An 11,932-nucleotide genomic window follows, 5' to 3' on the forward strand; every position below is an offset into this window, starting at 1 on the left:
ATTGGTAGTTTCAAAGAAATAGTGGTATTTTTAAGCTTCTGCATATTTTTTTTTCTTTATATCGAGTGTAGAATTATCCGGCATTGATAAGATCATTATAAGTAATAAACCTCTGAATCATAGTACATCGTAGTAGTCATTATTTGCCTCTGAGGGAGGTTTGTTTTTTCTAACCTGTGTAAAATCATCGATGGTGTTCCTAGGAAATTCAGTTTTGAAAATTGAACAAATTTTCTTCCTCCTCACTTCTTCTGTAATTGTAACAATAGTTATTTAAAAATTTGGTGATTGTTAAGCTATCATTTATTGTTAAAATGAAGAAATACAGTAACTTTATGTGTTTAGTCCATAATCTACAGGCGTACCTCAGAAATATTGCAGGTTTGGTGCCAGACCACTGCAGTATAGCGAATTATAATCTTTTTACTGGTTGAGGGTCTTGCCTTCAGTTTGTTAAAGATGCAGCATGTGTGAACCGCAATAAAACGAAGCACAATAAAACAAGGTATGCCTGTATTTATAGCAAAGGTACCAAAGTTTAACAAAATTAAGCTACAGACTTTAGTGTTCACCTGTGTAGTTTTTAGGCATGAAGTAATTTACCTTTAGTTCAGTAAAACTGAAGGGTTAAAAATAGCAATTTTAATCCAAAGATAACATAGTATGCATAGTATTTTAAAAAATCACTAGGTGCCTATTAATGAGCTTCAAATAATAACTATTATTCTAATAACATTGCCCTACCCTGGATCAGGAAAATAAGTACTTCTGACCCTAGAAATTGTTATTGTCATTTTATAGCCTTAAAATTGAAGAATTTCTTAGTGTCCTGTGAGTTAAATTTTATGGCAATGTCTTGTTGGGTCAGAAAACTATTAAAGTCAAGAGGTAAGATTATTCCTTTTTCTATTGGACTTCCATTATTTTACAAGTGGATTTTTTTCCCCTTCATCATCCTGATTTTTCAGTAATCTAATAGAAACCTAGCTTATTCCAAAAATCTAGTAAAGAGTTACAATATAAAATCTTTGTTTTTTTTTTAAAGAAAAGTATTTTCCTTCCCTTTCTGCCATTTATCCATTTAACAGAAACTTAACTGGTACCAACTATATGCCATTTATCTTGCTGGGTGTCATAACAGTGCACTGAACTAAATCCTGGTATTGTCTTTTTTTAAAGAAGTTGGTGGTCTAATGTGAGACAGAGAGACTAACCAAGTAATCTACTCATAAATAAAATTAAGTGATGGAGGAGAAGGCCAGGGTTTTTAAAAAGCTGGAAAAAAAAGAAAATGGACCTAGGCTGGGGAGTTTGGATAGGCTTCTCAGAGAGAGCCAGGCTGGATCTGAAGGTGAAATGCATGTGTAAGGTGATGGGGGAAGGGACAGTCCCACAGAATTTGTGTGTTCTGCACAAATACATTACTTCAAAACTGAGAGTGAGGTAAGTCAGATATTCTTGCTCTTTCTGAAATATTCATAGATTATCACTTTTAAAATATTTTCTCACATTTTGAAATTTTAGAGAATGCCATGGCTATTTAAGCTAAAATTTTCAAAGCATAAAATATTCACAAATCCTTAGTCTGATTTTTCTTTACCATACATTGGTATTTGAGTCTTATCAGTAGGATTTATAATAAATAAAAGATAAAAATTCTCTTTTCTATGGCAAGAGATAAAATCACAAACTATGTGAATAAGGTGACCTTATATTTGTGGTACTTTGTGTATTTGTGAAAAGAGTCTTAGGTAAGAATCTTTATTATCCCATTTGTGTTTTCTAAAGTAGTATTTGAATTTACATGCTACTTAGGTCTATTAGTTGATGTTTGCTTTGTAATCATATAATGATTAGAAACATCTAACTCATTATTTAATATTTTCAGTTAAAAGTTGCAAAGGTCGCTGTTTTGAAAGAACGTTTGGAAACTGTCGCTGTGATGTTGCTTGCGTTGAGCTTGGAAACTGCTGTCTAGATTACCAGGAGACATGTATAGAACCAGGTAAAAATGTGCAGGGGAAAAAAATGGAATATAGGCTTTAGCAGTGAAAGATCAAAGCAATGTTCTGCATCTTTTAGGTATGTGATTTGCCTCACTCATTTGAGATTTTTAAAAATTTGGCCTTTATGATTTTTTGGAGGAAAAAATTTTTACATATTTTGATTTCATTAAATATTTTATGGATAGCAAAACTGTGCCTGTTTTTAATGTATGCTGAAAGCCTGTACAGGCTAATTTATGTTTAAACTAAGTTCAAAAAGTCTACTTGAAATATGTGAATGTTTTCATTATGGGCTTATAAAAGCAAGAGTTCTTAGATGTCCACTTCAACTTTAAAATAAAATCATCAGAACATGGAAATTTTTCTCATTTTGTAGGCTTCTCTACATATTACATGGAATAATATTTAAATGGGACCGAGCCAGATTTAGATTAGCATTTGAGAACCTCGAAAATGGCTGGTGGAAGAAGCCAAGATCTATAGATAAATCATACAATGATAATTATGTTTGTCCACATTTTAAAGTGAGATTCTGGCATTTTAGTGAAATAATAACAATTGTTACCTGCATGTTTTCTGTCTGTTAGTTCTGATTGACCACTGTGGTGGCAGTTTCTATAAGTGATTACGAGTTATGAGCTAGTTCACTGTCTTTTACAGATCTTGCTTCAGAAGACAACAATTTAGTTTTCACTTTGTATGTGTTAAGTTTGGACCATGCAATTAATTTTGTTGATATTTATTTCTAGAACACATATGGACTTGCAGCAAATTCAGGTGTGGTGAGAAAAGGTTGTCCAGAAGCCTCTGCTCCTGTACAGATGACTGCAGGGACAAGGGCGACTGCTGCATCAACTACAGCCCTGTCTGTCGAGGTCAGGTTTTCATGTGCTCAGCAGGTTCTACAGCAACCTGACATCTTCCTAGGTTTTAGCTGGGTTTTGCATAGGTGTTATTTTTTACGTTGAGTCATATTTATTGTCCAACTATATTAACTGAAGAAATATTTTTAAAACATTTTGTTTTCAAGCATATACATTAGTGGAGAGAGAATGTGTAATGAACCTTGTATCCACACTCAGCTTAATAATTGTTATCACACATGGCCAACCTTGTTTTATCTATAGTCACTCATTTCCTCATGTTATTTTGGTATTAGTTACACATTTATTTAATGCCGTATTTATGAAAAGATTGTTCTGGCTAACGTCTATGTCCCAGGTTCTGTTGTGAAAAATGAAGATAAAGTCTGCCATACATTGAGAGAGTAGATGTGAAATTACTGCAAAAGATTTAGGGGTATAATATAAACTAATGTTATTACGAGGTCTTGTCTAAGTGTTACAGAGTTCCTTGAAATTCCTTGACAGAATCTGGCTTTTTATGAGAAGAACTAAGACATCAAGGATTTAATACCAGATGATTTTGTTGGGTAGATAGAATGAGAGTTGTAAATTTTGGCTAAAAATGTTAACAGTTGGAAAAGATGCCTTCATGTTCTCACAAATAAAGTATTGTGTTTTAGTCTTGCAATTATACATTCATTTTTTCTTCCTATCAATTAACTCTTTGGAAACAGATTTTTATTTTCAAACAGATTACCTCCCCTTTTTCATTATATTTCCCTAGAATCATATTCCATATTTCCTATGTATCTGTTAACACATTTTGTTTTTAAAATCTGTCCTAATGTGTATCACCGGCATCACAATTGTTGTTACTGTTAAGTGTGTTCAACTCATTTTATTTCTTGAAAATATTTTAGGTGAGAAAAGTTGGGTAGAAGAAACGTGTGAGAGCATTAATGAGCCACAGTGTCCAGCAGGGTAAGATGATATTCTGAGATATAAATTTTTTCTTTTTCTGTTTCTAAATTGAAAAGAAAATATAATAATAATTATTTGTTGGTTCATTAAACATGATTTAAATCAGGTCTCAGTCATGTTTAGCACTGGTGGTATAGAGTGGCATGACCCCCACTGTAGAAGCTAGTGGAAAAAAGAGAGGTCATGATTATTTCATCTTAATACTGGTATTCATGAGTGTTAGGTGGAAGTATTTATATCTTTTTGGAAAAGATGCCCCTTTCATTTGGAGTTATGAGAGTTGAACTTGTAGCAAATTATAGCTTTTTATTTTTGTATTTTGTTTTATACATAAATTTTAGGGATAATCAACATGTCTGGGGGATAAATTTTAGGATGTTGCATAGTTTTTATGATTCTTTTCATCCTTAAAGTATTTTATGAAAGGTGTTAGATATATTTAGCTTTGCTGCACATGAGATCTACCTCATATAATTTGAATTATTCATCTTCAGAAATATATTTCTATCTCTTTAAAACGATTTTTTCAAACTATTAAAAATTTTAAATCTGTATTTTAGCTTATTTTGTTTATGTATATAATTAATTTTGCTTTATAAGATGTGTATTATTTTTTCAGTGATGTTGACTCAGTGGAAAAATATAAATCCTCCTTTCTTTATAAGAAGATCATAATTTAGAATACATTTTATTATACCAGAAATTATTATACCAGTATATTTACCTAGTGGCCCAGTAAACTCGTTTTATGTTTTCTGTTGATTTAGTATAAATTCTCTTATATAGATATGGGTCATTGAGACTATTGCAGTTGCATCTGCAGAGTTGTCCAATAGCTATGGTACAAACCAGTAGTATAAATTGCGGTACCAGTTAGTGTAAATTATACAGAAATTTTCTTATTCCATTTGTGTTTGTATATGAGAGTAAGCTAGGGAGGAGATAGGCAAGGTGAGATAAGCATTTGCTTTCAAATTTAAAATTATTGAGTAAATTTTCAGTGGAAAGTTTTTTTATGGTAATCCAGTGGTATTCAACACCCCTGCCATGTACCAGATATCATTAGAAGCTGCAAAATTTCTGAACCATGCCTGTTTTGGTGTAGCCACGTAATAGTTGTCCATCATTATTCTGTGTGTGTGTGTGTGTGTGTGTGTGTGTGTGTGTGTGTGTGTGTTGTACTCGAGCAGGTAATTTTGATTTGTATTTTAAAAATAACCTGAACCTCCTTACCCCTCCCTCTCTCTGTACACTCTTTTTAAAAAATTTTAAAAAATTTTAAATTCTTTAATGTCACCATATATTTGACCACTTTTACCCCATCTACATCCCTTCTTCCCCCTCCCCTCTGGTAATGTATACTCTCATTGTTTGTTCATTCCTAGCTTTGGATCATTTCTTTGTTTATATATTTAAATTTAGTGAATACCTCTCAAACTTCTCTATTAAATGTTAATATATGTAAACTATGTTAAACATAAAAAGTAAATTTGTATATAATTTATGTGATATGAGGTGTTATCTATTAGATTCAAGTTGAGACAATATTAAAAAGTGGTTGTTCAGAAAAAAACATAATGGAAACAAAAATATAACTTAGAAAATGCTGTTTGTTAACATTTATTCTCCTGCAAATTGGGAAAGTAGTATTAGCTTTTAGTAGCATTTGGTCTAACTTTTGGAATAGTGGGAACTCTGAATGATGTCCTCTATATGGTGGCTCAAAATGGTATGCGTGCTTAATAAATACTATCTGATGATAGATATCTAATGAAATATAAAAGCATGTATGTGAATATAAATGCTTATAAAATACCCTGTATGAGGGTGCTTGCTGAGCTTGTTTGTTTACTTTAGGTTAAGTACCCACCTCAGTGGAAAATCTTCACTGGATCTGTGGCCAAGGAGAGAGAAAATCTTCACTGGATGTGTGCCTTTCTACTTCTTTAAACTTTTTTTTTTTCTTATTACCCAGGTTTGAAACGCCTCCTACCCTCTTATTTTCTTTGGATGGTTTCAGGGCAGAATATTTACATACCTGGGGTGGACTTCTTCCTGTTATTAGCAAACTAAGTGAGTAACTTCAGAGTTTACTATTGGAGTGTCACAGTTTTAGTGAGATAGACTAGGGAGGTAGTTGCTTTTTGGAAAAGTACTAGATGAACCTGTTTTGCAAAGTAGTTGAATGTGGTGATAAGGAACTAGCCTTTAATATTGTAATTACTCCGAAGCTATCTTTTAAAGACTTCTAAGATAATATAATTATCTTAGAATTTTTATCTCTTGGCATATATATATAGAAACAATATAAATAAATATATAAATGGCTATATAAGTATGTACTTTTTTCTTAGAATTTTGGATTTCTTTCCTGGAAATTTTATTTATTTATTATTTTATTTATTTAATAAGTATTATATCTTAAAATAGAATTTCAAAAATCAAAGGTATTTCTGTTATGATATTAGTAATGTAGACATAGAATATTTGCTCACTAGTTATCCTATAGTATCGTGTAGCATCTTTCCAATTTCTTTGCATCAATCAAGGCCTTAATTAAACAATTATGTTACTGATGCAATAGTGAATAGTCTTTTCTTAGTATTAATGCCAAAGTTTTAAATAATATTAGCCACCAGTAAAATGGGCATCCCTTGAATCATCATTGTTACTGAAAAAGGAAAAATTATACATGAGTGTAAAACTGTAGAATTGTGCTCATTATCAGTGATCAAATTTAAGTAGCTACAGTGTAATACTGGATTGACATAGAAGTATGTAAATACAGCTATTTAGTGTTCTGGAATTCTAAAATGTTATTTACCAGACTTGAGTATATGAGATTGATTTAAACATTAAAATTACTCTCAGTAAAGACGTGTACATTTATTGTCTTTTGTGACAAGCCAAAATAATTTTGGAAATCTTCTAAAAATTTTAGTTTTTAATTTCTACCTGAAAAAAAAATAGTTTTTGTAAATGACCATTTGACATAAAAAGTCTTCAGCAAATAGTTTGCAAAGGCAAGGAACACTCTGTTCTTATCAGCTAGGCCCATGGGCTTTGAAGCTTGAATCTGGCTCTTTGATACCATTAGGAGGAAAGTTTGTTTTAATGCACCAAATATGGCATCCTGAGTTCAGAATTAAGGAGCTATAGAGACCTATATGTGAAGTTTAAAAGAAATCAATACACAGTTAGCCTAATACTTAGCTTTGGATAATTGAGGAATGTAATATGATATTCTGAGCTATTTGGAAGGCATTGTGATAGAGAGACACATGTCAATCCCAGGACATTTTCAGTCAATGAGGTATTTGAAATGCTAGTATCGTTAGTTATATATTTCTTCCCCAATAGTAGATGAAAAAGAAGAGGAACGTGACACAAGGAGCATGACAGCAGGGCTAAATCAGGCACCGTCTGACTTCTGCACTTTCCTTGACTTGAAACTGGAAGATGCCCTTTGTCTTTCAGCAGTGTTGAGTGTGTCCAGAGTTAGCTACTTCTGGATCTATGAATTGGAACACTGTCACCCAGCTACTGCTTCACCCTTGTTTTAATTTTGCAGATTTAGCCAGTAGTGCAGTTTTATTGTTGTTATTTTGTTTTTTGTTTTGTTTTGTTTTGTTTTACTACCTCTTGTAATTTAGATATGTAACCAGTAAATAGTAACAAAGATCTAGCAAACATCATTATTATAAATGGTCCATCTGGAACTTAATGTTACTAATAAGTAGAGGATAATTATTTCATTGGCTTAATTATTTAAAAAAATTATTTTTTAACTAAGGCAAAAATTTGCTCTAATCTTAACATTGAATTTGAGTACACAGTGTTGCTTTATTATTCACTCTGAATTTTTATATGGTTATAAACTCCTCCTGGATTAATTTTTTTATACAATTTAGACTGCTATGGTACCAAAGCCAAATAAGATAAAGAGATGTCAGTTTATTAATAACCTTTAACTTTTTTTTCCTCTGTAGAAAACTGTGGAACGTATACTAAAAACATGAGACCAGTGTATCCAACAAAAACTTTCCCTAATCACTACAGCATTGTCACAGTAAGCTCCACATTTCAACTTTTCTATCTTCACAGAAGTTAGATGTAAATGCAGCATTTTTCAAGGGATTAATTAGATATCAGATCAGAAAAAAATTAATTTCTTTTCCAGTTGTATAGTTAAATGAGGAAACCTAGGTTCTGGTCATTGCTACTAACTAGCCCTGGCCTTGGAATGGTCACTTTACCTTCTGAGTCTCAATTTTCCCATCTGTGAAGAGAGATGATGAAAGACCCCAAGAAGTGATTTCTTGGTTTTCCTTTTGTTTTAAGATCTCTGATTCTTGTGTTCTGTTTTTTATTACTAGTTTTATAGCTTAATTTATTTGAGCCCCAAAACTCACATTCATGTGTTCTCAACTTGTCTTTCCAACCATCTTGATGTATAAGTGATTGAGCAAGTCAAGTCCCTCACTCTGCCTGACTCTGGATAGGATTATAGCTCTGTTTTTCTTTCAGTCAAAGCTTCCAGATTTAATATGAATCTAGGAAAAAAAAATGTAGAATTCATTAGGCCTTAACGTTGAAGAAGAAAATTTATACTTCAGCTTGTGTTGATACAAGCTCTTCTTGTACCAAACCAAAAAAGTTTGTTCTGCAGCAGTTTTTTTCAGCAATGCAGAAGGAAAACAGTGTACTTCCTTCAAAATTTGGGAAGCTGCCTCTTTATATAGAACTTTTTCCATAGCATTCCTACCTTATTATCTACTATTACATAACGTAAAATACAAATGCTAGGTAAAATACTGAGCGATTGGTTGTGTTTTGACAATAGCCATTGTTTTGTTTTTTCCTGCGTAAGCTGTGTTAAGTTCTTTGTAGCTTTGGTTACTTGTTTCTCTTTGATGAAATCATTTTGTGACTTTACCATTAAAACACTCTTAACTTGCATAAAATCTGTGTTTTATATTTTTTAGGGTCTTTATCCAGAATCCCATGGCATAATTGATAATAAAATGTATGATCCCAAAATGAATGCTTCCTTTACACTTAAGAGTAAAGAGAAATTTAATCCTGAGTGGTACAAAGGAGAACCAGTGAGTTGCTTGTTTGTTTTAGCTACTAGAATAGTTTCTTTAATTATTCTCATCTGTTTCAATCAGAGTAAAATGCCAGATTCCCTGGAGCTCTTAATAACCTACTTCATTTACTATGTCTGTGACTATTCTTTTGTAAATGGAGACTAATGCTGATAATCCTAAATGCTGTTTGTGTCATTGTATGATGAGCATAGTAGTAATTTCAGAACTGAGTTTGGGTTATTCCGAACCATTTTTCTTTTCTTCTTGATTCTAGCTTCTTGTACTAATAGCATATAGCAGTAGGTGAGTGGGGGTAATATTCTGATCTACACAAATATAGTTATTTCTGAAGGAGGTAAACTTTGACTTCATTTGCATATGCTAACTTAGAAGGTCTCTCTGTAATTTAGATGTGTCCTTTAAATTTTTTTCATTGTTACAATAATTTTATAAAGTCTATTTGGATAGACTTAATAATCCTCTTAGAAGGAAAAAGAGCATGATATTTAATTTGAAGTTTCTAAATTCAAATTTTAGCTCTGATAATTAAAGTTCTGTGACTTTGGGTAAATTATTCTTTCTGTGCCTCAGTTTTCTCATATCTATACTGTGGATAATACGTTAATACCCTCATTAGAGGATTGTGAGGATTATTTAAATTAATAATCTAGGATGCTGATAGGAATACTATTTAGATCTGTAATTGCCAATAACAAATGCTTAATAAATGTTAGTTATATAAGTAAAAATGCCAATAAATTAGGCATGTATATTTGTGAATTTTTCTTCTTTCATAGGGAACCTATCAAGTAGGGGCATGGTTCTAAAAGTTGTAAGAGTTGACAACTGACTTATGTCCATATTTTTTAGGTTAATTTAATTTCTAAATATTTAATTCTTTTTGCTCCTTTTCAGTTATATATGATTATTTTGCTGTCTAACTGCTATAGCTTGTTAACTTCAAAAACATTCTAGCACTTTAGAAGAATGTCTTGGCATCGCATGAACAGATATTTTCCTAAGAGATGAATATTTGCATAATTTCCTAACTTTCCTTAATTTTCTTCCCCAGATTTGGCTCACAGCTAAATATCAAGGCCTGAAGGCTGGCACATATTTTTGGCCAGGATCAGATGTGGAAATTAATGGAATTCTCCCAGACATCTATAAAATATATAATGGGTATGTATAGATATACTTTTTCTAGGACCTATTACATGAAGATTATCTCAGCCTATCTTTTTTATTAAGTCATAAGTGCTAACATTTGAGTGATATATTGGCTGAAAAATGAGACCTGTCATAATAAGGACTCCATCTCAAAGAGTTTTAGATAGGTGGTAAATAATAAAACAAGACAAGTTTTTTGTGTAGAGGTTTTCTAGAAAGCTTTGGTAATGTATCGGGGTTTGCATTTAGATCTTTGGGCAGGAATAAAAAATGAAGTCATGGTGAAAGTAGAGGGGTCTCAGAGTGGTGGTACTGCCCGTCTTAGCTCCAGGAAGGAAAAGAACTAGAGGAGGAGATGAAAGTATTAAAGAGAACACAGGTAGGAATGACTCTTGTGTAGAGATATTATTAAAAAGAAGATATTAATGGCATCTCTGAATTTGTATTTCCAAATTACTTCAGTAAATATGCCATCTACTGTGAAAAACCGATTAGAATAACCTCTGTGATATTCAAAATCCATGACATATTGAGGAAAAAAAACCACTTTTTTTCCTGGAAGACTCTCTTTGGGTAATTTCACAAAATCAATACAACAGTATATTTGGGGGTCAACAGAAAGGATCATGAATCCCAGACAAGAAACGCACAATGATTTTCTTTGGTGATCTTAGGCTAGTGTTAATTCTTATGGTTCACTTGAGGATAGTGCAGTGCTTCTTCCCACCTCATTATTTGCCATTATTTTTATTCCACGGATGATGACTGAGGTTTTATTGCCATGCACTGTACTAGGCATGGGGGATTCAAAGATTAGTGGCATATGTTCTCTGGCACAACCAGCTGTACTTGGGGTTGGGCAAGCTCGCATTCTGATGGAGTTGTATAGACCAAATCCTGTGCTCAGAGGAAGGTGTTATTAATGCTGCTGAGGAAATGTTCCTGGGGAACTGTCTGCTCATCATGTGCCTACTACCCACTTTTACTGAGTCATCAGTGAGAGAGTATATTGACATGCGGTTGTTTCATGTGGTAGCAATTGCTTTTCTCAGGTACAGGAAAAATATCCTCAAGTAGAGTATAGAAGCAAATTTTGAAACCCAGTAACGACTTTCATATGTGTAAAACTTAACTTTGGTTCCTTTGTTGGGAAGACATTTTTGGGTTTTCAAATAAAACTCTTACATTACTTCAAACACTATTGATGTATTTGATTGTTTTAGTCTTTCTTAATGCAATTTTGTTAAGAAAGACATATTTTAAACATGAACAATTGTTTCATTTTGTTATTCTTAATTTTAGTTCAGTACCATTTGAAGAAAGAATTTTAGCTGTTCTTAAATGGCTACAGCTTCCTACAAAGGAAAGGTATGCATTGTAAATATTCCTTTGTTTTACATAAATTACACAATATTTTTAAATAGACTACAAGAAAACTTTGGTATTGGCTGTGAGGTTTTATATCCAAGTGAACTCTTTAGTGAATTATTAGTCATATTTAGAAGAACTCAAAACCTGTAAGTTATTTCTCAGCAAATTTAGAAATGTTACCCTAGTGTTTGTATTATTTTTGTTCACTATCATTTGTTGAATTATTCTTTCTATTCTCTTTTACAATGTGTTCATAAAATATTACATTTTGATACTGTTTGATTTAGACCACACTTTTACACTCTGTATTTAGAAGAACCAGATTCTTCAGGTCATTCATATGGACCAGTCAGCAGTGAAGTAAGTACATTTTATCAGTGATTACTTCATTAAACCTGGTAACAGCTAACTGAACCTCGATTTGAAGTAGGTTACGAGACTGTTCTGTAAGATTCCATGATTTTTGGAA

The 11,932-nt window shown here is 32.3% G+C and overlaps 1 protein-coding gene across 1 annotated transcript in view; it reads left to right on the forward strand.

Moving 5' to 3' along the window:
• The window catches only part of ENPP1 (ectonucleotide pyrophosphatase/phosphodiesterase 1), a 42,434-nt gene that overhangs the window by 2,905 nt on the left and 27,597 nt on the right, over positions 1–11,932 (forward strand). Inside the window, exons 3-11 of the mRNA XM_015600062.2 lie at positions 1,889–2,005; positions 2,756–2,881; positions 3,772–3,832; positions 5,808–5,905; positions 7,822–7,901; positions 8,818–8,937; positions 9,995–10,104; positions 11,395–11,460; positions 11,751–11,823. Of these exons, the coding sequence (XP_015455548.1) occupies positions 1,889–2,005; positions 2,756–2,881; positions 3,772–3,832; positions 5,808–5,905; positions 7,822–7,901; positions 8,818–8,937; positions 9,995–10,104; positions 11,395–11,460; positions 11,751–11,823 (851 nt within the window). The remainder of the gene's footprint in view (positions 1–1,888; positions 2,006–2,755; positions 2,882–3,771; positions 3,833–5,807; positions 5,906–7,821; positions 7,902–8,817; positions 8,938–9,994; positions 10,105–11,394; positions 11,461–11,750; positions 11,824–11,932) is intronic.

The sequence above is a fragment of the Pteropus alecto genome, unplaced genomic scaffold (genome assembly GCF_000325575.1).
Source record: "Pteropus alecto unplaced genomic scaffold, ASM32557v1 scaffold79, whole genome shotgun sequence".
NCBI classification, from domain to species: Eukaryota; Metazoa; Chordata; class Mammalia; order Chiroptera; family Pteropodidae; genus Pteropus; species Pteropus alecto.